Here is a 26,540-nt window from a genome sequence, read left to right as displayed (position 1 = left end):
TGCAAAAATGGAGCCTCTAGACCATTCCAGAGCTGAGATATCGAAACTCAAAATTTCGACCCGAAAAAAAAACGACAGTGTTACCCTTTCGTTTTTTTTCGTTTTCGGGCGAAAAATCAAGTTTCTCCAATCTTCTCAAAACTCTGGATTATGATGGAGGGCCGCGAGACTTTGACCTGAGAGCAAAAATGGAGGCTCTAGACCCTTCCAGAGCTGAGATATCGAAACTCAAAATTTCGACCCGAAAAAAACGACAGTGTTACCCCTTTCGTTTTTTTCAATTTTCGGGCGAAAAATCAAGTTTCTCCAATCTTCTCAAAACTCTGGATTATGATAGAGGGCCGCGAGACTTTGACCTGGGTGCAAAAATGGAGGCTCTAGACCCTTCCAGAGCTGAGATATCGAAACTCAAAATTTCGACCCGAAAAAAAAAACGACAGTGTTACCCCTTTTGGTTTTTTTTATTTTCGGGCGAAAAATCAAGTTTCTCCAATCTTCTCAAAACTCTGGATTCTGATAGAGGGCCATGAAATTTAAACCTGAGTGCAAAAATGGAGGCTCTAGACCCTTCCAGAGCTGAGATATCGAAACTCAAAAATTCGACCCAAAAAAAAAACGACAGTGGTACCCCTTTTGTTTTGTTTTTTCTGGGGCGAAAAAGACTCCATTTTTTCTAAGTCTTATGGCCCTCAATCAGAATCCAGAGTTTTGAGAAGATTGGAGAAACTTATTTTTTCGCCCCAGAAAAAAAAAAACGAAAGGGGGCACTGTCGTTTTTTTTGAGGGGTCGAAATTTTGAGTTTCTCTGATCTTCTTAAAACTCTGGATTCTGATAGAGGGCCATGATACTTAGACCTGAGTGCAAAAATTGAGGCTCTAGACCCTTCCAGAGCTGAGATATTGAGATTTTTATAATGGCATAAATGCTACGTGTGATCTCAATATCTCAGCTCTGGAAGGGTCTAGAGACTCCATTTTTGCACTCGGGTCTAAGTCTCATGGCCCTCTATCAGAATCCAGAGTTTTGAGAAGATTGGAGAAACTTATTTTTTCGCCCCAGAAAAAAAAAAAAAACGAAAGGGGTACCACTGTCGTTTTTTTTTTTTTTTTTTGGGGGGGGGGGGGTCGACATTTTGAGTTTCTCTGATCTTCTTAAAACTCTGGATTCTGATAGAGGGCCATGAGACTTAGACCCGAGTGCAAAAATGGAGTCTCTAGACCCTTCCAGACCTGAGATATTGAGCTCCCACGTAGCATTTATGCCATTATAAAAATCTCAATATCTCAGCTCTGGAAGGGTCTAGAGACTCAATTTTTGCACTCGGGTCTAAGTCTCATGGCCCTCTATCAGAATCCAGTGTTTTGAGAAGATTGGAGAAACTTATTTTTTCGCCCCAGAAAAAAACCCGAAAGGGGTACGTACCACTGTCGTTTTTTTGGGGGGGGTCGAATTTTTGAGCTTCTCTGATCTTCTTAAAACTCTGGATTCTGATAGAGGGCCATGAGACTTAGACCTGAGAGCAAAAATTGAGGCTCTAGACCCTTCCAGAGCTGAGATATTGAGATTTTTTTAATGGCATAAATGCTACGTGGGATCTCAATATCTCAGCTCTGGAAGGGTCTAGAGACTCCATTTTTGCACTCGGGTCTAAGTCTCATGGCCCTCTATCAGAATCCAGAGTTTTGAGAAGATTGGAGAAACTTATTTTTTCACCCCAGAAAAACAAAACAAAAGGAGTACCACTGTTGGGTTTTTTTTTTTTGTGGGGGGGGGCTCGAAATTTTGAGCTTCTCTGATCTTCTCAAAACTCTGGATTCTGATAGAGGGCCATGAGACTTAGACCTGAGAGCAAAAATTGAGGCTCTAGACCCTTCCAGAGCTGAGATATTAAGATTTTTATAATGGCATAAATGCTACGTGGGATCTCAATATCTCAGCTCTGGAAGGGTCTAGAGACTCCATTTTTGCACTCAGGTATAAGTCTCACGGCCCTCTACCAGAATCCAGAGTTTTGAGAAGATTGGAGAAACTTATTTTTCCGCCCCAGAAAAAAAAAAACCCGAAAGGGGTACCACTGTCGTTTTTTTTTTTGGGGGGGGGGGGGGGGGGGGGCGTCGAAATTTTGAGTTTCTCTGATCTTCTTAAAACTCTGGATTCTGATAGAGGGCCATGAGACTTAGACCTGAGTGCAAAAATTGAGGCTCTAGACCCTTCCAGAGCTGAGATATTGAGATTTTTATAATGGCATAAATGCTATGTGGGATCTCAATATCTCAGCTCTAGAAGGGTCTAGAGAGTCCATTTTTGCACTCAGGTCTAAGTCTCATGGCCCTCTATCAGAATCCAGTGTTTTGAGAAGATTGGAGAAACTTATTTTTTCGCCCCAGAAAAAAAACCCGAAAGGGGTACCACTGTCGTTTTTTGGGGGGGGTCGAATTTTTGAGCTTCTCTGATCTTCTTAAAACTCTGGATTCTGATAGAGGGCCACGAGACTTAGACCTGAGAGCAAAAATTGAGGCTCTAGACCCTTCCAGAGCTGAGATATTGAGATTTTTTTAATGGCATAAATGCTACGTGGGATCTCAATATCTCAGCTCTGGAAGGGTCTAGAGACTCCATTTTTGCACTCGGGTCTAAGTCTCATGGCCCTCTATCAGAATCCAGAGTTTTGAGAAGATTGGAGAAACTTATTTTTTCACCCCAGAAAAACAAAACAAAAGGAGTACCACTGTTGGGGTTTTTTTTTGTGGGGGGGGGGGCTCGAAATTTTGAGCTTCTCTGATCTTCTCAAAACTCTGGATTCTGATAGAGGGCCATGAGACTTAGACCTAAGAGCAAAAATTGAGGCTCTAGACCCTTCCAGAGCTGAGATATTAAGATTTTTATAATGGCATAAATGCTACGTGGGATCTCAATATCTCAGCTCTGGAAGGGTCTAGAGACTCCATTTTTGCACTCAGGTCTAAGTCTCATGGCCCTCTATCAGAATCCAGAGTTTTGAGAAGATTGGAGAAACTTATTTTTTCGCCCCAGAAAAAAAAAAAAAAACGAAAGGGGTACCACTGTCGTTTTTTTGTTTTGTTTTTTTTTGAGTTTTTTGAGAAAATTTTGAGTTTCTCTGATCTTCTTGAAACTCTGGATTCCGTTTATTTGTAGTGTACTGATAATAGTTTCATATAATTAGTTTGTTAATTAAACTAATAATTATAAATAAATGCTTTCCGTATAAAATAATACTACAAACACTTAAAAATAAACAGATATTGCCCTGTTTTGAAGACAAGAAATGAAAACCAATTGGGTATGATGAATGTCCAAAAGATGGAACTCTGCAATGGCCACCTAGTGTTCAGTAGTGTTCATGACATGTTGATATGCCTTTAAGATGACTTCTTCTATGGCGTTCGTTATTGTATGTAATGTTGTTATGTGAGCGCGCACGTTCACGAAGATGACCGATCTATCTTCCACTTTGATTTGTAGCATTTTACAGAGTGTTTTCTTTAACCTGTTAACATCCGCTCTTTCGACATGTATAAAAGGACTCGTGGAACAACCAGTTCGTTTGCACTGTCTTTCCTATTCTTCTTCTGGGACCTCAAACTCTGACAGACGTTACAACACACGGACTGTTTCAAACAGGGGTTGGATACATATGTTTTGCTACACAAATATAAGTAAACACTTTGCAGACTGAATGTTGTCCTGTATGAACAAAATGATGATAGTTTTTCATGACTCCACTGTTTGATCGCACCCGTGTGTCTCACACACAGGTTACGTTACGTTACCTTGTAGAAAATATTTGACCTGGCTGGCAGAACGATTGCCTTTGCCTGCATCTTTGCGGTGACATGACTAACATAATTAAGACCTATCCAATCTGAATTTAAGACAATTTAATACTTTTTAAGGCCTTATTTTTGGGAAAATTGATTTAAGACTTTTTAATACTTTTTAATGACCCGCGGCCACCCTGTAGTAGATACATTGAAAATAGGTGTAATGAAGTCTTGTTTGCCATTTAAATTGTCCTGATATTTCTGGAGTAATAGCGGGAATATGATTGATATTTCTTCATTTAGCAGGACTGAACAGGAATGTTGAACTGAGGGACATTTTCGGTTATTTGTCTATTTATTGCAGTTAAAATTAATGTAATACTCACTTCCTCATGTGTCTCCATATCTAGATATAGCTCAGTGCCAGGGAGGTGTCCAAGTAGTGAATAACTGGGCCTGGGACACAGAGAAGTCATGCGATAAGGTCAGATATAATGCAGTAAGAGAATGAAGCAGATGACAAGAGCAAGAAACACTGTGGAAAGATAAGAAGCAGGGAAAGACTCCAACCGTTGAGTTCTGAAGATAACAGTGAGAAGAGCAAAACCCATGGAGGCACCCAGACCCATATCCAGATTAAAGAGCACAGTAGACACATAAGTCACCAACCATATCAACTACAAACACAAAAACAGAGCACTAAATAAGTACAGATAAACAAATACTTTGGGTATGTGATTCAGATGAATCAGTAAGCACCACTAAATGCTTGTAGACTTTGGGTGGAGACTGTAGCATAACTTACTAGATCAATCTTGCAACTACGCCACAGTGTGACTATGTCATAGTACTGCTTGAACATTCCCTTCAGATTCACAAATACAATGGCAGCAAGAACTGCCTAGACAGACACAAAGAATGGAAATTCTAGTCATAATTTATTCATAGCTCATGCCAAAATAACGAATCTATAAAGTCAAAAATAGTTTGGTAATATAACTCAGTCTGCACAGAGGATTGTTTATATTTATACATACCTTGGGCAGCTCCTGAAAAAGTGAGCCTAACTTTAATACTGTCACCAGTACTATTACACCAGACACTACTCCTGCAATCTAAACAAACACAATGTGATGAACAAATGTAGATATATAAATGCATCCATTCACTGTAAAAATGAATTTGTCTTGCCTGTGTCTTGCCTCCTGTGGTTTCCTGTATGAGACTGCGAGACATAGAAGAACAAACTGAAAAACAGTGGAAAAAACCTCCGACTGTATTACTGAGACCCAAAGCCACCAGCTCCTGCAACACAGTCAGAAAAAGACAGGGATCAGCTGTGTAATGTAGTTATCTGATTGTCTATTTCCATGTGTGTATGGTGATTTACCCACCTGGTTGCTTTCTACTTTGTAACCATGTTTCAGAGCAAAGGTTTTGCCCAAAGAGATAGAAATGGCATAACCCACAATGGCTATTGCAAATGCATCCACCACCACCTCAGAAAAGACACGGGTGTTTGGAACCCCAGGAGGCTGAAGTCTGAGAAAACACAACAGAACGACCACAGTAATGCATGCACTTGAAATATCATAAGTCATATAACTATTTTTCCAATATTTGATTTTTACATTTTCTGAAGTAACACAGTCTCATCCCAAGTCGTCATATAACTGACGTCTTGGGACGTCTTTTGACCATACGTCAACATCCGCCTTTTTAGAGTACCCTTAAACGTCGATTAGTTGACGATCCCGGGCCGTCATACAGCTGACGCTTTACCTTTAGGTGACGGGGTAGGTTTAGGGATAGGTTTAGGTCTGGGGTGGGGTTAGGATCCGATAACGTCATCTAACTGATGTTTAAGGGTACCCTAAAAAGGCGCATGTTGACGTATTTCAAAAGACGTCCCAAGATGTCAGTTATATGCGCTGTCTGAAGACAATGTGATTGAGCCAAAACAATGCTGACGTGTTCTGAATAGTGTTAACATGTTGGTAGGTGGTTGATATGGTTGCCTCAAGTAAATGGTAACAATAATAATGTAATGCTTGCCTTACCAAACACCACAAACTGAGAGAAAAAAACATTTGTATTATTTAAAAATACAAATAGTTTTGATGTGAAAACTCACCCACTTGGGATCTCGCCAACGACTGATATCTTATAGCTTTCATTCAGCCGAGTGTAGAATGATATAACGGTCGCCACTACAATCTAGCATAAAAGCATATACAAACTTTCATGAATTTCATGAGCTATGGGTAAAATTATGTTAATGATTCCTTTGTAGTAAATAAGAAGCCAGACTAGGTGCAATTAGTTATTACTAGGAGAAATGATGCAAACACTATAATGCAGAGTTGAAATGCTGACTACGTAGATTAATAGCACAGAGAGGGCATCAAGGAAAGGCACAACAGACCGATACAACAGAGATACTGATTTAGAGATGTAATGAATCCTATTAAATAAAAATGTTTCTAAGTACAAACAATGAAGAAGAGAAGCAGATAGTCTTTTGATTTTTTGATTACATACAGTGCAGAGTTCCACCGGAATAGGCACCAGCATTTTATGCCTGAGCGCATTGTTAAGCTCTTTGGCAGTGATGAGAACCACGATGGCCACAACACTAGCCAGCAGAGTTGGGAGATGAGTCTCTGGCAACAGCCTAACCAAGTCTATTAGAGTCTACACAGAGAAATTACAGAGTTATGCATGTATTGAGGCATACACATACAATGCATGTTTCTGTTTGTTAGATTGTACTCACATAGACAATAGACAGAGGTCCATTGAAGCGCTTGGGTGAGACTCCGAGGATGTACTTTAACTGGGCCACTACAGCATGAGCGGAGGCAGCCGTGGTATAACCTCTGACCAGCGGCTCTGAAAGATACGTACCAACAAACCCAAACTGCACCAAGCCTAATACAACCTAAGAGTGAGGATGCAAGATTGTATTTAATTATAATGTGAAACCGATATATCATAATTCATGTGCAATAGTGGATCTATGTACAGTATTGGTGTCAATTAAGATTTAAGATTAAGTTATTATTTTAAAAAAAGTTTCTAATGCTCACCAAGGCTACATTTGTATCAAAAGTACTGTAAAACATTAACACTGAAATGTTATTATAATTTAAAATAACCATTTGTTTATATATTTATATACTATATTCAGCAGCCATTACTCCAGTCTATATAGTGTCACAACATCCTTTCGAAATCATTATAAGATGCTGATTTGGTGCTCAAAAAACATTTATTATTATTATTAATAAACTGTGCTGCTTAATATTTTTGTGGAAACTAATATGTTTGATGAACAGAAAGAATACATTTATTTGAAACTGTATGTACTCTATGTATCTTCATAAATGACATGGCTTTAAGTATATACATTTTTGTGTGTTTGCATCAGTCTGTGTTTGTATGTGTTTTTATTTATCACCTGAATAAGTCCTCCCAGTACAGTGGTAGCAGCAGCAACCTGCACTCTGTATAAATCCCTAGACACAATATCCACCTCTTCAGTCACATTAGTGCCATTGTAAATAAGGAAATCTGCATCTGGGGCCAGTCTCTCTGTCACACTACCAATCATAATACTGAGGATAGTAAATGTGCCTACACGAGCCCACACACACACACACACACACACACACAAAGTCAGAACGGTCAGAACATGGTGAAGTTCAATGAAAATAGACAATGTATTCATGATTCAATTTATACAAAATAAAATCAATTAAAGTTAATCGTTTTCATTCATGTTCAAATATAAATCACCTATGGAGATGTGTCTGGAGGTCCCGAAAATAAAATAAATGAATGGAGGATAGAGGGATGTGTAGAGTCCAAATACTGGAGGCAACGAGGCCAGCAAAGCATATGCCATTCCTAAAACAGAAAAATACACGCTCTCAAACAAAGATTATCCTGTATGTTTCGGTCATTAAAAAGTCAAGAAACATGCTTTTACCCTGTGGAAGGTGCATAATGCCCACACTGATTCCAGAAATGAGATCCGGCATGCCATAATCCCAGATAGAGTAACGGGGCAACCAGGACAGAACAGGCAGGAAACCAACTATGGTACGTTTAAGTTTGGGTACCGAACAGCTAAAAAAAACATAAAAGAAAAGACTTAAAAACAATGCAGATTTTATTCACACTAATGGTTGCTTTCATGGCTATATCTTACCTGAGTGATTTCTTCAGCCAATGGGAGATTGGAAGGTTGGTCTGGGAATGGTCCAGTCTCCGTGATCGCTCCTTCAGCCTCTGTTCATCTATAACCTCTCTCTGTATACAATACTCTGCATTTCTTGAGTCCATTTTATCTATTTTGTGCAGCTACTATAACTGGTCTGATAAGAACTTCATAAAGCTTTCTGCCTGACAGTAATCTCTGATATCCCTCTAAAGCGGTGTGAGATATTTAAAAGGAGAGATAATGAGGTTGGTTGAAGCTGTGCTTTCTACTAATCATTAACTTCAGAACAAGTAATAGCATGTACTAATTTTAATGGATACATACAATTTCAGAAGCATCAAATGAGCAAAACAAGCTAACAACAATATTGCCAATGTGCATGTCATAATAGTAATTTTAGAAAAATGTAATTATAAAAAAGCCCTGATCGTTATCTCTCAACTCTTGTCATATTTTAGTGCAAATGCTGACTCAGACTTTCCTCCAGTGTTCATTAGTAGCTACTTTGTGCACTCTAAGGTAAACTGCAATGGAAACTTTTTCTTTTCCAGTAGAAAATTCCATTGTGATGTGCAGCATATTATGAATTAATAACTCAAACAGGACAGGAAGAGATGTTTTGACATCATTCATCCTGTAAATTTGCAACACATGAAGTGGTCCTTAAAATGGCTTTAAATAAATGGAATGGGGAGTTAGTGCAGGCAGGGTTAAAGGTTTAACAACTCTCATCTGTGGTTAATATATTAATAATTGAGTACTGTAGGCCTCTGACTTGTACCGATTACACTTGTGGTCCTATTTTTACATTGAAAGAAATCGGAGGCATAGGTGGGCTATTTTAAGATATCTGTCTGTTTGGCACAGTACAAGTTCAGGGGAAATTTTGTAATAAATAAATAAATAAATAAATAAAACAGTTGACCTTCTAGTCTTTACTGCCTTTAAAAGTCTTTACATCCCCACAACAACAAAAGGTATATTTGCATGCAATAGCATGGCACATTGCAGAGTTTCAAAAGCAAACTTAACAAAAAAACACTTAACATAAAAAATTTAATTAATTTTGAATAATATCGAGTATAAAAGTTTTATATTGTTTACAATTAAGAAATATTTAATCGAATCAAATATAGTTCTATATTTGCTTCATCAAAACATTGATACCACACAGAAAGAAATAAAGTATCAATATCCATTATTGCATCAAAAGTAACTGTTAAATTGCTTACACATAGATTGTGTGGTCTCTTTAAGAGCATGATGGGGTGAAATTTGACCTTATCTCTCATGTACTGAGGGTTTTTCCCCAGATTCCATGAGATAATTACAAACACATAAGCATTGGAAAGTAAAGTGGCAATTACACAAAAAAACAACTTCTACACAAGCTGTAATATTAAGTTATCTTCATTGATCAAGTAAACTTGTTGAGTATTTTTCCCTTCAGTAGATTACATATCATGGTCTATTTTTAGCACTGTTGCTTGGTGGGAATGGCCATGGAAGGTTGAGTAGAGAGCATGCTCCCTCTCCCAGTGTTTACTGGCAGACGCAAAGCAGTAAGCGTGTTTGTGTCGAGTGTGGGTAATGGACGAATTGTTGCCTGAAGGCAGACACCACAGGAACCCAGAGATTTGGTACGATTCATCGATGCATGTGCTAATATAATGCGATAGACTTCGCTTGTTGCCAATATTGTGACTGATACAACAATAACTGTCTTTTTGTTGACATGTTGGAGCATTGACCTGTTTAGCACTGACCCTTAGGGCAAGATAAAATTATTGATGCATTAAAATGAACTTTCTTTAAAGCTACACTGTGTAACTCTTTTAGTTTATTCTTAGCTAAAAACACTTAGTTATTACAAAAATATATGTGCTCATTAATGTATATTTACTTCATTCAAGTAATAAAGTATTCTCGAGAGTGTATAATATGCCATTGAAAATACATACGGGTAAGGGGTTCTAATGTCGGTCGCCATGTTGCCCCTCCATCTTGAAAGTACATTAGCCAAAGAGGGACATACCCATTAATTCAAGCTTCGCCTTCCACGTTTACGTTTGAGTTAACACTCATGGACGAGGTCGAACTGCAAGCCATGTTAATCTTGGACTACATTGGCCACCGTAGGAGTTAAAACGAAATCGGAATTGAGAGTAACAGAAACTAAAATTCACTGGATGGTCATATACCTTTTCACCGCTAGATGGGGCTAAAAATCACACAGTGTAGCTTTAAAGTTATGTGGATTACTGAGGGTGCCCTAACATTAGCTGCATTTTCTAAAAAATGTTTTTTTTTTATCTCTTCAGATGCATGTTCCTTGACATTCTTTTAAGGACCTCCAGGATGTATTTAGGCTAAGACTAACACTTCTTCAAGTTAAGCTATCAAGACAAAAAACTAAAACTAAATGGATCTGAGAGCCAAGCATGGTTTGATGCTGTTGGAACAGCTAAACCGAATGCGGGATGCTGAGCAGCTAACAGACGTGGTTCTAATCGCTGAGGGTGTTAGCTTCCCATGCCACCGTGCGGTGCTTTCTGCCTTCAGTCCATACTTCCGCGTAATGTTCACTTGTGGCCTGCGCGAGTGTACCAACCGTCAAGTGGAGTTAAGAGACATGCCGGCACAAAGCCTGGCCCTTTTGCTAGAATACATGTACAGCGCCAATCTTCCACTCACTGCAGCCAATGTGCAGGGCATCTCTGTTGCTGCTTTTCTTCTACAAATGGACGATGTGTTTAGTCGTTGTCAGATCTACATGATTGACAACATGGATGCTTCCAATTGCCTGGGAATCTATTATTATGCCCGGGATCTAGGGGCAGAGGAGTTGGCCGATCACGCTCAGCGCTATCTGCGGCAGCACTTCACTGAAGTGTGCCTTGGGGAAGAGGTGCTGGAGTTGGAGGCTCACCAGTTAGGGGTGTTATTGGGCTCAGATGACCTCAATATTTCACGGGAAGAGAGCATTTTGGATGTGGTGATGCGCTGGGTGAAGTACAGTCCGGGGGGTGTAGGGTCAGTGGAAGAGAACCGGGCCAGGCACCTCCCAGAACTCTTAAAGAAGGTACGTCTTCCACTGGTGGGTGTGGATTACTTGAAGGGGACGATGAAAAGGAACACAGCACTGCTAGCTGATGCCGAATGTCTTCAGATAATGGAAGAGGCGATTGAAACCGCAAGCTTGGATTCAGATGCTCCACCCCGCCGACTGAAGCTGCGCTACGGTATGGAGACCACAGACCTCCTGCTCTGCATTGGTAATGACGGCGGAGGGATACGCTCACGTTATGGAAGCTACACCGAGCGCAGCTTTTGTTATGCTCCCAACACCGGGCGGACTCTTTTTATCACCTCCCCACGATATGGTGATGCGCTTGGATATGTCTATGCTGGAGTGGTAACTGAGAGGAATGAAATTGTTGTGGCAGGGGAGCTGGGAGCCAGAAGGATGGCGAGGCAGAAAGACAGAAACGTCGAGATTTTCATGTGAGGCTTCTGCAGGAGAAAATGACAGTAATACTCCCATGTTTTCAACATCAAATATACTGTATAAAGCAAAACTGTAAACTAATGTGTTTGTTTATTAGAGCTCTTAAAATTAAAATTTAAATGATACAGAGAGTAAAGCATAGAGTTCAAAAATCTAATGTTTGCTTTGTGTTTTTCAGGTACAACAAGGAAGCCCAAGGATCCTGGAAACACTTGAGCTCAGCAGAGTATCGTGACTCTTATGCATTGAGCTCTTTGGGAGACAACCTGTATCTGATTGGAGGTCAGATGAAGCTGAAGAACCAGTACCTCATCACCAACAGTGTTGAGCGCTGGTCTCTACAGGGTGGGCCATGGCGAAGTGGTGCCCCACTGCCCATGCCCCTTGCCTATCACAGTGTAGTTCGTATAAAGGGTCGCCTTTATGTGCTTGGGGGACGGACTCCACAGGTAATATATCAAAATATTGGAAATATGGCATCTTTATAAAGGAGAATGGAGGCTGTGTAGTGAAATCACAATAAATCACTATAATTTGGAAAATAAAACCAAGTGGGGGAGCACAGTAACTGTGTATTTATTGCCTTCTCTCTTTCCCTCTAATGCACCTGTTCTGCCACGTCTCATGAATGGCAGTCATACCGCACAGATGACGAGCCTGACCGTATGAGTAATCGTCTGCTTGAATATGACCCCGAGAACAACAAGTGGAGTGAACTTGGCCCTATGAAATATTCAAAATACCGTTGCAGCGCAGTAGCACTCAATGGGGAAATCTATGTACTGGGTGAGAATGTCAACAGGATGACTGAAATATGACAACTTACTTTATTAAAAAGTAAAGCTAGGCATCATCTATAGAATTACAAAGATTATACTATACTGTAGAATGAGCTTCAGGGTCTCCTTCTGCAGGTGGAATTGGGTGTGAAGGTGTGGATCGCGGCCAGTCACGTCACTGCCTTAATGTAGTAGAGATCTACAACCCTGATGGCGATTTCTGGAGGGATGGTCCTCCTTTACCATGGTCTCTCCTATCACTTCGCAGCAATGCATCAAATGCTGGAGTTGTTGATGGAAAACTTTATGTCTGTGGATACTACAAAGGAGCAGGTAAATATTTAAATATACTGTACTATCAATATCAGTTAAAATCGTTGTGTAAATGCATTTATGCTACCTCTGAACAGAAGCACTTTGGTCCCACCTTTGCAGTGTAAATGTGGCATTAGTTTAGCCTTGAACAGTTGAATCCATGTAATTCTCTGTGGCCATTCAAAATAGACTACATTGTAAGTACTTCACTCTTTCCCAAGATCGTCATGACACCATCACTAAAGACATCCTCCAGTTGGATCCCTGGGAAAATGTATGGACTGTGGTGGCAAAGCAGGCTCTGATGCATGACAGTTACGATGTCTGTTTGGTGGCAAATCTGAACCCTCGCGGACTCATACCCCCTCCTGCTGACTTGGTAGAGGAATGACAACAATCTCTCCAAAAATGATTTCTCATGAAATATTATGCAGTTTATATTATTCACATGACATAATTCCTCGTCTGTCATGTGAATAATATAAATTGCATAATTTTTATCCTCCTGCCAGAAAACTGTAGATATAGGGAGTAGGGCTTTCATGAAAAGATATACATTTTTACTTCAAACTATTTTAATTTATAATTCTGCGAGTGCTTTAGTGATTTTGTTGTTGTCGACATTTTTAGATTTTAGACATTACCAATAGTTGAGGTATAGTATGTATTAAGATATGTGTCAAATGATAAGATGAAAAACTCAAATAGTTTACAGTTCAAAATAAAGTAACACTCCGAGAAACTTAAAATGATTTTACTTCACTTGCATAATAAAAATGTATAGCATAGAGTTGCACAATATAGTATATGTACTGTAACTTTAAGCAGTCGATGCAATTTACTAAACATATATTAATCAGTCAAACTTAACAACAGCTAAATCTGTCACGTTTCAACTGCAAACAAAACCGAATATATTTTTAACTATATTTTACCTGTTAAAGTTACAGAGGTTGTCTAAAATATCTTTAAAAAAAAGGCCAAAACAAATTTCTGGAATATGATTTGCAAAAAAGAATATGAAATTACAGAAAGTGCTTGAATGTTATTGCTTTAGAGTCATATGGTACAAGTAAAATAGAACAATACTTTTAGAGGCAGTAAAGTCTGCCAAACTGTCTTTTATAAGAAAGATTTTTATAATATCCATGTGTGCCAATGTTCAAACAACAGAAAACAAACAGATAATGTCTATAGAAAGAAATGAGGTTCGAGAACAAGGTTCACATGTTTACAGGCAATTTCAAGTTCTTAGTAAAAAAAAAAACCTGAACATAGAAGATTCTCTAAATAATTTCTCAAATGTAAATGTAATAGGCATACAGTATGGGAGTATCCTGCATTTTATTCTGAGTCATCAGTAATGTCAAAGAGCTGCCACAGGCCACCTTCTTCTATCACACTAGCTTTAGGTTCAGGCACCACTTTTTCCCACTCAGCCATCTTGTAATCCACTATCATTTGGGAACTGTCTGTGTCCTCAGACCACAAACTGAAGGGGTTTAGTGGTTGCTCAGCTACACACCTACTAACTGGTGCTACAGTGGCTTGCTGCTGTAGTTTTAAGTGATTCTCTGCAACAGATTTGTTGGTCACTTTCCAGTTGTCACAAAGAGAAGACAAAGGCACTTTGTCTTTTTGCTCACACTGAAGGTCTTTACTCTCCAGACTGTCATTTGAAAACTTCATTGCTCCTTTTTTTCTCATTGGTTGTCTTTGTGGGAGAACCAGTGCTCTCTTTCCCCGTCTATAATTCAGGGCTTTTTGGTGCCTCCTAGGTAATTTCAGGGGTGGCATTGCATCAGTGCCCAATCTGTTCAATGGTTTTTCAGGCACCAGGTGTCTATCTACATACTGTTCTTCTTGGTCAACTATGGATGCAGTGAATTGAGCATCCACAAGTGGGCTTGAAGGTCTGGTCTCAACTAACTGTGTACACCAAGATCTCTGTGAAGCATCAGGGGAAACCTCCTCTGTGACTGCTGTCTGCTGTCTTTTTACAGGCAGAGCATGTGCATTTCTGTTTTGTGTCTTCTGTGTGGTAAGTAGACACTGGTTCTGTTCTACTGCTTCTCCTGAATAAATGACAGGCCTGTTGCACATCATCTTGCTCTCTTGGTGTTTTTCAGTTGACATGACACAGAACCTCTCTAACAGACCAGGTGATGTCTGGACCTCACTGTCAATCATTCTGGCAGAGCTAGGCCCTGCTGTTGGCTTGTGAGTAGAAATTAAAGTGCTAAGCTGAGACAGAATATTTCCCAGCATGCCCTGCTCCTTGCTCTGCTCTACTTTTAGATGCTCCAGATCCCGATGGAGGTTAAGTATGCTTGAGCTCAACTCTTTTGCAGCCAGACTGCTCTATTTTAATAGAAAATAAATGTGGCTTTATTAGAAATGTCAATATAGAGTATATTAACAGTAGCTTTACATCGATTGTCTAGGACAGGTTATATATGCAGTCCTTACCTTGGCTTCCCTGTCTGCCATTTCTATTTGTGTTTGGCTCTGCAGAGTCTCAAACTGACATGTTATACCCTCTTTCACACTGTTTAAATAATCTTCAACTGCAATGGACAACATAATGTCATTAGTTATAAATAAATAACATCTACTACATGAAATATATTAAAAATATATAAATATGCTATATATTTATATACCTCATATAAAAATTACTGTATTTTTAATGGTTTAAATAACAAATAACACTTTAATGGTAGTGTTATTTGTGGAAAGCTGTGGTTGTCATCATGAGCTAATTGTTAAGAACCATTTGCATACAGTTATAAGAAAATGTACAAACAAGAACGTACTTGTTTTTGAAAAATTATCCATTCTCTCCACTAAAACTTTTCTGGTGCTGTCACTACTTCCATTAATGCAATTTAATAAAGTCTCTCTGGTCTAAAAGGGAAAAGGTAGGTCAACGTCAAGTAATACTCAAGTAATATTGAAACCGTGAATATGTGCAGTAAAAATATTCCAAATGTGTTAAACATGTATATGCCTCAAGAAAAATACTCACATTTCCCAGAGTTTCCTGCAATTGTAGAATTCCATTAGTGAGAATTTCCCTAAAAAGTGAAAAAGTTGTATAACAATATGTCATGACAGAACCAAAGCTAAAAGTAAAAAATTGCATTACAGAACTTTAAAAAGACATCAGTACAGTTAGAACAGTTTATTATTATTGAGCAAGAATCAAGGATAGACAAATTACCTTTCATATTTTTCTTTGGATTTTCGCTTCTCCTCTTCAAATCTGTCCAACATGCCAACAGATTTGCCACCAGTGAAGTTTAGGATTTTGCCATCACCGCCAAACAAAAACGGCTTAGAACTATAACTGCTGGACACCATCATTTCCTTCATCTGTAGAGGATTAAGACAATTTGGAATTATGAAATTTAGAGCGGTAGTTCCTAGTTTTTCCTCTTTGTCACCATCTCTGTTTGAAATCTGAAATTGCAGTTATTCGCGGAATTTTTAACTTTACGTGGGTTGTGCCTCGACACGGCACAGCGCTCATGAATCCAATGTTTTGAGGAGAATGTGCAGTTGTCAGTCACCGCGCCGCTGTGGATACTGTCATTCGCAATCACAGATTCTACTTTTGGAAGTATGACCAACATAAGAATTTTCACTGGAAAATGTCACCTGAACAAGTAGGTAACATCCACTTTTGTTCTGACCAACTAAGGGAAAAAAGCATTGCATTGATTGATTAAATCTAACGATCGCTTATCATATCACGTCAAACCGTGCAAATTATACTTTGTTCTCAAATTGTGCGTGACTGACTACATTTAATGCCCATCAGATATTTATCCTTGTTTTCACATGAGCCAAGTTTCTGTAGCCACTCCGAAGTCCAAAGTCTTCTGCATTTTACATCGGGTGAGTCTCCAATTGTCACCGGTGATTGTCGTTTGAATCTTTCTGGATCGGCCATCAAATTAATTAAGTTTAATTATATCAAGTGCTGTGAGAAAAGGCTGTAAATCTTCGTCCCGAACATCTTCACACACAATATAGCCTACTAGCCGAGACACCTTTTTTATGTGTACATAATGACGCAAAGACATGCAGTACATCCACCAGTACAACTGGAATTAATAACATTATTACCAGCCCATCATTTTGAATCGAGCTAAGGCAAGCAGATAGTTTTAAACACTGGCTGGTTATGTACAAAATTTTATTTTGATTCATTTTAACCCAAAATAATTACAGACCGTCTGGAGCTTTAAAATATTTTCTAGACTTCTCCTTTACAACAACCTGTCACAATAATTGTTATTTATGAAAGGTTTGTGGACATAAAAATGAAACAATCAAGAATATGTTCATCATATTACATTAGATAAAACATGGCATGTTCTACTACAAATAAACACAGTTTATGCCCGATATATTTACCTCCTGTGATGTATGCTGTGAACCTCTGCTCTGTCCACTCATCTCCTGAGTAAACCCTTGTGAATTGTCAGGCCACATTTGAGAGCCCAACAGAAACTGAGAGTCAGTCAGGCTGGAGTAGTCACTGGTTGGACCCTTACCGGGTTTTATCCCTCTATAACAAACATAATTCTGACTAAACATCAATATAAAAACGAGAGTATAATGTCCCCTTTCAAGGTAAAAGTTTGGGTAACAGTGTAAATGACAGTAAAAGTTAGCTGACAAATCCTCTAGTTAGTAGCTAAGTTACATAATTTAGGTAGCAGACATACCCAGAAGTTGCGGGGATGTTCAACATCTCCTTAATATTCCAGACATTGGGCTTCATATCCAGGTTTTCAAGACCTAAAAATGTTTATGAAAATACTCTTGAATTTATCAGTGTCATACTGTTTGCGCGGGAGCCGTACGGCTGCCGTCATCAAAGCTGTTTTCATTATAAATTAGCGAGAAAACAACTGTTTAGTTTGTTCATTTGAAAGAAATGTGACTTACCAGAAAATGACTTTGATATGCAGTAATGATTCTGAGGCAACATAAATAATGTTTGCCGGTCGTTGGCGCTGACCGTTAAGGATTGATGAGGCTTTGTGCTGTCCGTGACATTTACTACAGACTGCTGCTCAGGTTTTCCCGGGCTACGGAATTCAAACAGTTCATGCAGCCAACAGTACACTAACTTCACCTACAGTCTCTTTAATCATAGCCCGGCTGATTGCGATCGCTAGGTGGCACTAAAAATACTTATAATGTGAGTTGTAATTTCCACTTACAATATCAGTGTTTAAATAATATATATATATATATATATATATATATATATATATATATATATATATATATATATATATATATATATATATATATATGAAGAGTTCAGATGCAAAAGCCATCTGAGTGAAATTACTGAACTTAAATATACAAGCTTGATAAAAATGGTCATTTTAGAAGAAAATTTCAAATGGCATTTAGAGGCTATTGCATCTGAACTCTATTCTCTAACGTTATTATCATTATTTGAACACTTGTGTATTGTTATACACACACACACACACACACACACACACACACACACACACACACACACACACACACACACACACACACACACACACATATATATATATATATATATATATATATATATATATATATATATTATGTTGCCATGTAAACTGCTGGTTGTATGCCTGCGACTTTAAAAAACATAAGTGCGGTGAAAAAAATGTATCATAGCAACCAAAACAACGTTCTCGTGTCTTGTCTCCATAATAAAAGCCACAAATCTTAGAAAATGCAAAGTAACTATGATATTTAATTTAATTTCACATTATGTTCATATTAATAACTTATTCATTAAAAACACTGACGGAGGAGAAAATAAATACCAGCAAAACCTCTAATATTACAATGGCATTGACTGATCTGTTTCGCTCTAGGATGTTTAGTTAATAAATGTTATTCGCATCACAACATGAACATAAATTAGTAATAAAAAATTCTAATAATGGTGGTCTAATTAAAGCTAATCTAATTGCAAAGCTATAACAAACAGTGAAAGACTTGTATTTTGGCAGTGCAGTTTATTAAGCAGGAAGTAAGTTAAACTCTCGTTGACAACAGATTTCTGACATTTCTGAAACTTGCGTTTCACAGGTAAGTTCTCGAGCTTATTATCACAAAAATCTGTTTTATGTCTTGTGTCTTTTATGTGGTGCTAAAATGGCATTGTTTAGAGATTATAAAACCACCCACCAAAAACGACATTTGAATCATCAGTGTAGAATTAGACACTATGATTAGACGGCTCGTTAGATGAGTTGACGTCCTTAGAAAACTTGATGGGTCAATCTTGAGGTTGACACGACCCTGCATTTATTAAATATTCAAAATGGCATGTTAAATTAAACCAAAACGCAAATTTGGGTATTTTAGAGCATAAACATAATGGGCTTCAGATCCATTTTGACTCCTTCTAACCCACAGGAGTCATCACAAATAGTCTACTAAATCATCAGTGATGCTCTTTTTGTGTTAGAAATTCCAGAAACGAGGTATCCCTTGTCTTTTCTCTTTAGGAATCTTTGGAATAATTTCTCACAACTCTCAGTATGTGAGAGAGCGTATAATAACTACTGGAATGACAGTAACCAATGTATTCATTTTTCTAGGACTGAAACTAAGACCAATTCCATTCTTGACCTGTAATTGTGGTTTTTCATGTGTTTCAGGCTCTGCTAGAAAACTCCAATGACTGTTGTGAAAGAATAAAGAGGATGAATGAAACCTGTGCAAATATTTCACTCTGTAATCCTGGTATGTTTCAAATGTAATTTTAATTTTCAAATTGTGAATAATTTTTATAAACATTGAAACAGAGATGGAAAGGAATGTGCCTTGTAAACAAACCTGAGCACATTTTTCTTTGCATACTTTGTGTGTAACTAGTTCTGTGGAATTTGATAGGCAATAGGAACATTTTCATACTATTGATAGTGCATTTGGATCCTCCTCTAGGGCTCCTTCAAGTTCAGGAGAACAGTACATTTTGTGTGTCCTGTGACTCAGCTGAACAGGGGAATTCAACTTCATTTAACAATAGTAAGTTCGATGCCATAGACATTAAAGAAAAGATACATTGTCTAGAAGATTTCTTAATGTGGATTTTTCTTCATGCATCATGTTTCATTGAAATGTTAAAGCTACAATTTGGGAATCATTTGACTCTAGGAGTTATGTTTACCTACTGTTTTTTTTTTTAACTCTTAGATGTGCTCTTTATTTATTATATTATTGTTTATCTTTTTATTTACTTCATTGTGTTTTCTACTCTCCCTCTAGCAAGGATTAGTCACTTTCCAGGAGCATTAATCAAAATGATTGGTAAGTTATTATCATTATTTAATAATAGTACTGCTTCAAAAAAACTGCTTCAAAACCTAATTTATTTTTGTATATTGATATTGATTTGAAAGGAGTCCTGCATAGGACATGATGCAGACAAAAATATGAATATCGTGGACCTGAATTAAGAATTAAAAAGCTATAACAATTTGTTCACTCCTTTTGATTAAATAGTGTGCACGGTATAATAATTTGTTCCCTTGATTTAGTTCAATCAAATCAAATTAGTACAACGTGGCCATGATTTACTAAATCAAGGGAACAAATTATTATATTGTGCACACTGTTTACTCAAAAGGAGTGAACGAATTAGTAAAACATGCTGACATATTTGATTTGTAAATGTTTTCCCGCATGTCATATGCGGGGCTCCGTAGTACGGAACTTTAATTTCATCCTTTGCTTTATAATGGCAGGTGGCCCGGCTGTAGCGGCTTCTGTCCTTCTAGGAACTCTACTGATCAGCCTGGGCCTCATCCTCTCGGTTGCATCTTTCTTTTACCTTAAGCGTTCCAACCGCCTCCCTGGAGTCTTCTACAGGCGCAATAAGGGTAAAAACAAAAAAAATCTTAAAGGTCATAAATGTGTAAATCAGTTTTCAATGTTTTTTTTTGTTTTGTTTTTTACATAGGATCAGTTTTGTTAGTGACAGCTTCTTTTAAGTTTGAATTAAGGTTCATAGTTTAATATTTTATTTATTTAATTATTATTATTATGTTATTTATATTATTATTATTATTATTATTATTGGTAGTGTTTTGGAGTTTCACTTATTCAAGATGATTTTTTTTTGTAATTTTCCTTTATCAGCTTTTATATTCCAACCAAGTGAGACGGTAAGATAATCTACTCAAAATCCATTTGTTTTTGTCAAAAAAATAAACTTTTATGTTATCAAAGACAAACACTGCTTTAAATATAACTGTAGCTTAACAATGGATACCAAATTACTAACTTGTTCATATTTTCTTCCAAGGCTGTCATGATTCCTGAAGCTACATCTTCAGGTATTTGAAATTGTCACCACTTAATCTGTATTTTGAATTATCAAGTTCTAAAGAGGTGGTCTATCCTAGTTCCAACTGTGCTAAATTTCATTGGCAAAACATCTATTGGGAATATCTGATTAATTGAAACAAACTGAATTAAAAGCAGCATGCTCTGTTTAGTATATAGAATGAATGTGACTCTTCTTCTTTTTTATTGTCTGCAGTTCGCAAGCCAAGATATGTCAGGAGGGAGAGGCCTTCAGCAACATCAGCATCCAACAGTGCTACTGTGGCAACAGGGGCAGTAACCAAGGTATACAATGTGTGAGCAGCCTCCAAGGGCCATCTGTAAGCCCCATTTCAAAATATGAGCCTGTCCTATAGCACAGTTTCCTTATGGGATTGTTAACTTTTTTTGGTGAAACTTTCCTTAAAGTTATGAAGGCTACACAAGGCATCCATGTTCTTGATGTAGGCTTTTATTTTGGAAAACTTTTTTTAGATCATCTTTTACAGATATTTATTTTTATTTATATATTTTTCACACAATTCTTTCTTTCTTTCTTTCTTTCTTTCTTTCTTTCTTTCTTTCTTTCTTTCTTTCTTTCTTTCTTTCTTTCTTTCTTTCTTTCTTTCTTTCTTTCTTTCCTTTTAAAAGTCCAGGTGTTGCACTACTAGAGTATTTTTTATTGTTCAGCTATAATTCAGTCAATCAAGTTGTTTTCTCAATGAATTTTGTACTGTTTATATTTATTACCTGTATGTTTGTGTGATATTGTACTTTTGAATCTTGTGACATTGTAACTAGGCTCCAAAACAAGACTTCCGCAATTAGTCATACTCGCACACAATCAACTCCTCAAACCTCATAAATAAATAGGCATTAGCATATATTTACCATTTGGTTAAAACCATTTTAGTGTTTGGCTCCTGTACACTCAAATATTATATTTTCTATTAATCCTTTACAGTCTCAACTGCACTTATTGATGGTATATACTGTACATTTGCTGGAAATACCCTCTGTGATCATTGAAAATACTTTAGGCTTGGGTTTCTGTGTTAACAGCATATTCATGTTATACTAACATGTGTGCATGAAATGTCAAATTGCTAACAATAGCACATTCCTCACTATGTTAAACATAAAATGTTCTGGCTTGCACCAAAGAAGTTTGAGTTATAACGGTACATTCAAATTTGCAAATACACAATATATAATTAAAATTGTTGTTAAAAACTGTTGCCAAACAAGGAGTTAACTAAAACATTGATTTCTCATTTATTCCTTTTTCCCACTGTAAAAGATAAAGTGCCATTAAGTGAATGTGCTAATGGATGAAGTTACCATTTTTGATTTTGTACATTTTATACAAAATTAGAATGTAAAAGTATGAAAGAACTTGGTTGAAAAACAATCTAAATGCTTCATAATTTCGTAGTGTCATAAGAGAGAGTGATACATTGGTATTTGTATGAAAGGGCTGGAGCAGTCAGTTACTTTTTTAACTTTACTTTAAAAAGTGTTTATTGGAAATAGTGGCCTTTTAGTAAGCCATATCATCCCCTATGCCTATATATGTATGATTTTCTGTGTTGTTTTTAGTTTTTTAATTTGTAATAATGGTTCTGTTTATTTAAAGAATTATGTTTGATTTTTTTTCTACATCTTTTCTATTTCTAAGGGGTATTTGAACATTGTTGTTTTGTAAAATCTTCAGTATGCTGGATTAAGGAAAAGTGAGGAATGTTTACTTGATGTAAAGTTAAATGTCGTGCTTTCATGGGGATTACATCAGTGATTCTGATTTTAGAAAATAACCACTTAAATTCAACTTATTTCTCATGTCATTTTATTGGCTGTTGTGCAGCAACTGGAAAGCATGTCAGTATATTTTGGTGCGATTGATGCTGTTGATTAACTTTTTTTGTATGTCCTAATAGAGTATTGATCACAAACTGAATAATATTTGATGAAGATTTCAGTGTTTACAGAAATAAAAGATATTTTGATTTATGAGAGAAAAAATGTCATTTATTTACTTTATGTCATCAGAGCGGAATATAATTTAATAGTTCTTGCAAAGAGCCACTGTGCACAAAACAAACAATCCAAGTGGCGGATGGTGTTAATCATCAAAGAGTCATTTGCTGTGTAAGTTCTGGGAATATGTAGAGGAAGGTTGGGAGTGGTGGTTATAAATCTCTTTTTTAAAGTATTTGAATGTCTGGCCAATGCTATCATTCTGTTATCATCTGTAGAGTAGTTATTAAAATTGTAGAATATTAGGTTGGATAATCAAACCTAACTACTATTGTGATCGAAAAAACACTCATCTGAAAGTGACCGGTCAACTGTTTACATGTGCCTTCTTGGGTAAACAGATGGGGAGACTTTGATCCCATTTATCTATAATATTTAAAAGCACTTCCTTATAAGAACACTAGATCAAAACGGAGCAAGTACCACGTCACTGTCTTTCCGCAATCCACTATGTGATGTTCGTCATCACTATTTAATACAATACTATGGGATTGTTTAAAGCATAACAATAGCTGGCACACACCACCATGTAAAATATACACAACATGAACTGTACACACACCCTCAGCGAGACTTGTGTGAAAAAATGGGACTTTTGTTGAACATGTAAACATTTCCGTTATTTTTCCTCATACCTGGCTGATTATCTCCAAGCGAGATAGAAGGGGTAACACATTTGATCGTTCAACAGTCATGTGACTTTGAAAACGTTTCAGATTTACAGCCAATTTCTGGTTTTATTATGCACGTGTGATGTCTTATCAGTTACCATAAGCATTGTTTTTGTTGAACCAGATGAATAATGACGGTAAACTTGCAGAATGCTGTAGTTTTTCTACAAAAGGTATTTCGATAATATATGTTAAAAATGACATTAATACAATTTGTAAGTGATCAAATACAAATATGCAGTTGCAGAACCTGTCTAATTTGTCTCTCCAGATAAAACTATTAATATTGTAATAATTTACAACACTGTGAATTAAATAATGTGCTTTATCATTTGTGTTACTGTTAAACCTTAGTCACTTACTATGCTTTGTCATTCTTATGTTAACTAAGGTATTCGATGACAGTGTGAAACCTAATCCTATCGGAAAAACCTGTTCCTACTTCCCTCTCTTTGTCATCCCTCCTGCTTTTCCATAATTTGCACACGTAGACGTGTATGGGTTGGTGTGGGTGTGTGTGTTGGGGTTCAGACAGAGAGAGAGAGAAAACAAGGTAATGATTTATGGTTTAACTCACTTGAGTCACAGCTCAGAAGTATAATTCAAACTTCTGAAGAGAAGGTGAGACCAGTTGTACTTTACCGGAAGACCAAGACGGACAGGTCTGGAGGAAGACGGGCATTGAAAGATTTGTTTTGGTAACTTTTCAGTCAATTTTGAATCTAGAAGAAGAAGAAAAAGAAGAAAGCATCAGCAAGAGAATAATACTGTCTTCTCTTTTAAGGTGATTGTTTTGTTTTTTGAACAAGCCTTAGGTCATTTTAGGTTAAGGGCATTTTAATTACAAATTAGAGATGTTTATACTTTGTCTAGTCATAGTACATTAAATGTAAAACAAGTGATGAACAGATGATGCTGATTATAGTGTAAAATTACATGCATGGTGATTGTACTTGTCTGAAACATGATTCAAAATGCATTTTTTTCATGATTGGTTTTAGACCTTTGCATGGTTTGTCTAGCATCGTCTTTATCATATGATGATGATGATTTATTTGTCACAAAGAGGAAATTTATATATTCAGCACTACAGTAATGATGCCCTTATAGCTACCACATTTACATATTGTTACTTGCTACTTAATTTTCAAAATTAATTTTAGATGATGCACATATAAATGGGATTATTGTGCATTTAAAACATTTGTTTTACTATTACAGGAATATTACTCTTTTTATGAATGTATGACTCACACATTAAGTTTATAAGTTTGTTTATGCTAAAATGTGTAATTCAATATTCAAATACATACATTTTAAATTAAGGCCTAAATAGTTTTAAATGTATTAAAATGTATTTTAACCAATTTATTTTAATTTATTTTAACCAGAGAATCACATTAAGATATTACTATCACCGGCCAACAGAAACTCTGCCCCAGAAACAAAGCATAAAGCTTAATTCAGGACTGCATCTGTATCTTTTAAGCAATGAATTACGATTAATAATTATATAACTATTCCTGTTGCATTTCAGATTTTCTTCTGAGCACACAACAGGAGGAACCAGAAGTATCCACAGCAACACGTATGGGTTCAATACGGCACCAACACGAGACAGTGGCCTCTGCTAATGACGAGGACAATGCCTGGGATGTTGATCCGGAATGTTCAATCTGCTTTTCCGCATACAACAACACCTTCAAGACACCGAAGCTTCTTGAATGCACCCATACCTTCTGTCTGGAATGTCTGGCTCGCTTTGTAGCTATTTCACCGGAGCAGGCAGGCACCCAGATCACCTGCCCCCTTTGTCGGCAGCCAACGTCCGTGCCTGAGCACGGTACTCCGGATCTGGCCACCAGCCAGGAAGTTTTGGGTCAACTTCCAAGCGACCAGCAAAGAGTGGAGAACGTTTTCCTAGATGGAAAGAAGCTGTGCTACTCAAACCCAATGATACCTAACTGTATCTGCATTGACATTGGTGAGCATAAAGCAGAGGAGCCGCCGAGGAGCGAGGAGAGAAGAGAGGGTTGTGGACACAGGTTTCTGCGATTCTTAGGTTTTCATGGGAACTGGAAGAGGCTTGTGGTCTTCATCATAGTGCTCCTCGTGATCTTCTTTGTTATACTCTGGCCCCTCCAGTGCGTTATCATCTCAGGCTCAATGTCAGAGTGCTTCTTTGAACAACCTTTGAATCCAACTACTCTCGCATCTCCCAGACCTACAGAGGGTTCCTAAGACAAGCGCAGGCGCACACGAGAATTTTGAACAGAAGACATGATTCAGGTGGTGTTGGCTTCCGTCTAAAACGTGACCAAAACACAGAGGCCAAAACACAAACACAACATTTACAGCTTCATGTCAATAAAACTGTATTGGTTAAAGTTCTACTATCTTAACTGAATATTTGTTGCTTGAAATGTCATTGTCATATCACAGCTCCCTAAATACCACTGTAAATATTTAATTATTTTCTGTCTTTAAAACAGATGAACAAAATAAACACTGTTATGATTTACACGTATAGGATCATGATTGCAGGATTGATTTGCTGTAGTATGGAACCCTTTAGAAGCTCTTGCACATTCTGTAAAATAATAAGTCTGCAATTTTTTAACTTTTTCAACTTTTTATATTTTTATATGCTCTCATTTGCAAAATTATTGATATTTTTGAAAATTATTCTAAGCATGTAAATTAACAAATTACTTTTTAAATGGCTGTAATATTTTACACACTAGATTTTTCAGTAATCATTTGTAAAATTTAAAATAAATGAATATTTATTACAAATTAAATATCGCCTATTTTCCTTTTGTCTTTGATGTACTTCTATTTTTTTAACTTGAAATATA

General features: G+C 37.1%; 5 protein-coding genes across 5 annotated transcripts in view; 3 read left to right on the top strand and 2 right to left on the bottom strand.

Moving 5' to 3' along the window:
* slc26a6l1 (solute carrier family 26 member 6, like 1) overlaps positions 1-8,310 on the bottom strand; it is a 47,075-nt gene extending 38,765 nt beyond the window's left edge. Inside the window, exons 1-13 of the mRNA XM_039689367.2 lie at positions 7,997-8,310; positions 7,775-7,914; positions 7,582-7,692; positions 7,244-7,419; positions 6,560-6,724; positions 6,325-6,477; positions 5,918-6,000; positions 5,178-5,325; positions 4,975-5,088; positions 4,821-4,898; positions 4,589-4,684; positions 4,354-4,460; positions 4,170-4,239 (exon numbers count right to left, since the gene is read on the bottom strand). Coding sequence (XP_039545301.2) covers positions 4,170-4,239; positions 4,354-4,460; positions 4,589-4,684; positions 4,821-4,898; positions 4,975-5,088; positions 5,178-5,325; positions 5,918-6,000; positions 6,325-6,477; positions 6,560-6,724; positions 7,244-7,419; positions 7,582-7,692; positions 7,775-7,914; positions 7,997-8,130 — 1,575 coding nt within the window. The 5' untranslated portion in view covers positions 8,131-8,310. The remainder of the gene's footprint in view (positions 1-4,169; positions 4,240-4,353; positions 4,461-4,588; positions 4,685-4,820; positions 4,899-4,974; positions 5,089-5,177; positions 5,326-5,917; positions 6,001-6,324; positions 6,478-6,559; positions 6,725-7,243; positions 7,420-7,581; positions 7,693-7,774; positions 7,915-7,996) is intronic.
* A 1,246-nt stretch (positions 8,311-9,556) lies between these two features.
* Positions 9,557-13,098, top strand: kbtbd12 (kelch repeat and BTB (POZ) domain containing 12). Its single transcript, XM_039689378.2, has 6 exons — positions 9,557-9,648; positions 10,330-11,512; positions 11,695-11,965; positions 12,152-12,302; positions 12,431-12,628; positions 12,832-13,098. The coding sequence occupies exons 2-6, from the start codon at positions 10,431-10,433 to the stop codon at positions 12,999-13,001; spliced, it is 1,872 nt and encodes a 623-aa protein (XP_039545312.2). The 5' UTR covers positions 9,557-9,648; positions 10,330-10,430; the 3' UTR covers positions 13,002-13,098.
* Positions 13,099-13,110: 12 nt separating this feature from the next.
* On the bottom strand, positions 13,111-17,847 carry iho1 (interactor of HORMAD1 1). Its single transcript, XM_039689379.2, has 8 exons — positions 17,570-17,847; positions 17,347-17,419; positions 17,033-17,186; positions 15,834-15,985; positions 15,639-15,687; positions 15,427-15,517; positions 15,080-15,177; positions 13,111-14,971 (listed from the first exon to the last, which is right to left on the bottom strand). Exons 1-8 carry the CDS (start codon positions 17,610-17,612, stop codon positions 13,955-13,957), a joined length of 1,677 nt encoding a protein of 558 aa, XP_039545313.2. The 5' UTR covers positions 17,613-17,847; the 3' UTR covers positions 13,111-13,954.
* Positions 17,848-18,613: 766 nt separating this feature from the next.
* On the top strand, positions 18,614-22,984 carry c8h1orf159 (chromosome 8 C1orf159 homolog). Its single transcript, XM_039689399.2, has 8 exons — positions 18,614-18,730; positions 19,306-19,390; positions 19,592-19,675; positions 19,916-19,957; positions 20,395-20,529; positions 20,789-20,814; positions 20,955-20,985; positions 21,192-22,984. The coding sequence occupies exons 2-8, from the start codon at positions 19,351-19,353 to the stop codon at positions 21,293-21,295; spliced, it is 462 nt and encodes a 153-aa protein (XP_039545333.1). The 5' UTR covers positions 18,614-18,730; positions 19,306-19,350; the 3' UTR covers positions 21,296-22,984.
* A 1,247-nt stretch (positions 22,985-24,231) lies between these two features.
* LOC120491498 (RING finger protein 223) lies at positions 24,232-26,214 on the top strand. Its single transcript, XM_039689389.2, has 2 exons — positions 24,232-24,466; positions 25,220-26,214. Exon 2 carries the CDS (start codon positions 25,273-25,275, stop codon positions 25,921-25,923), a length of 651 nt encoding a protein of 216 aa, XP_039545323.2. The 5' UTR covers positions 24,232-24,466; positions 25,220-25,272; the 3' UTR covers positions 25,924-26,214.
* The last annotated feature ends 326 nt before the right edge of the window (positions 26,215-26,540 follow it).

The sequence above is a fragment of the Pimephales promelas genome, chromosome 8 (assembly GCF_988280905.1).
Source record: "Pimephales promelas chromosome 8, fPimPro1.hap1.1, whole genome shotgun sequence".
Lineage (NCBI taxonomy): Eukaryota > Metazoa > Chordata > Actinopteri > Cypriniformes > Leuciscidae > Pimephales > Pimephales promelas.
Note: the sequence above shows the minus strand (reverse complement) of the source record. Positions and strands in the feature narration are given on the sequence as shown.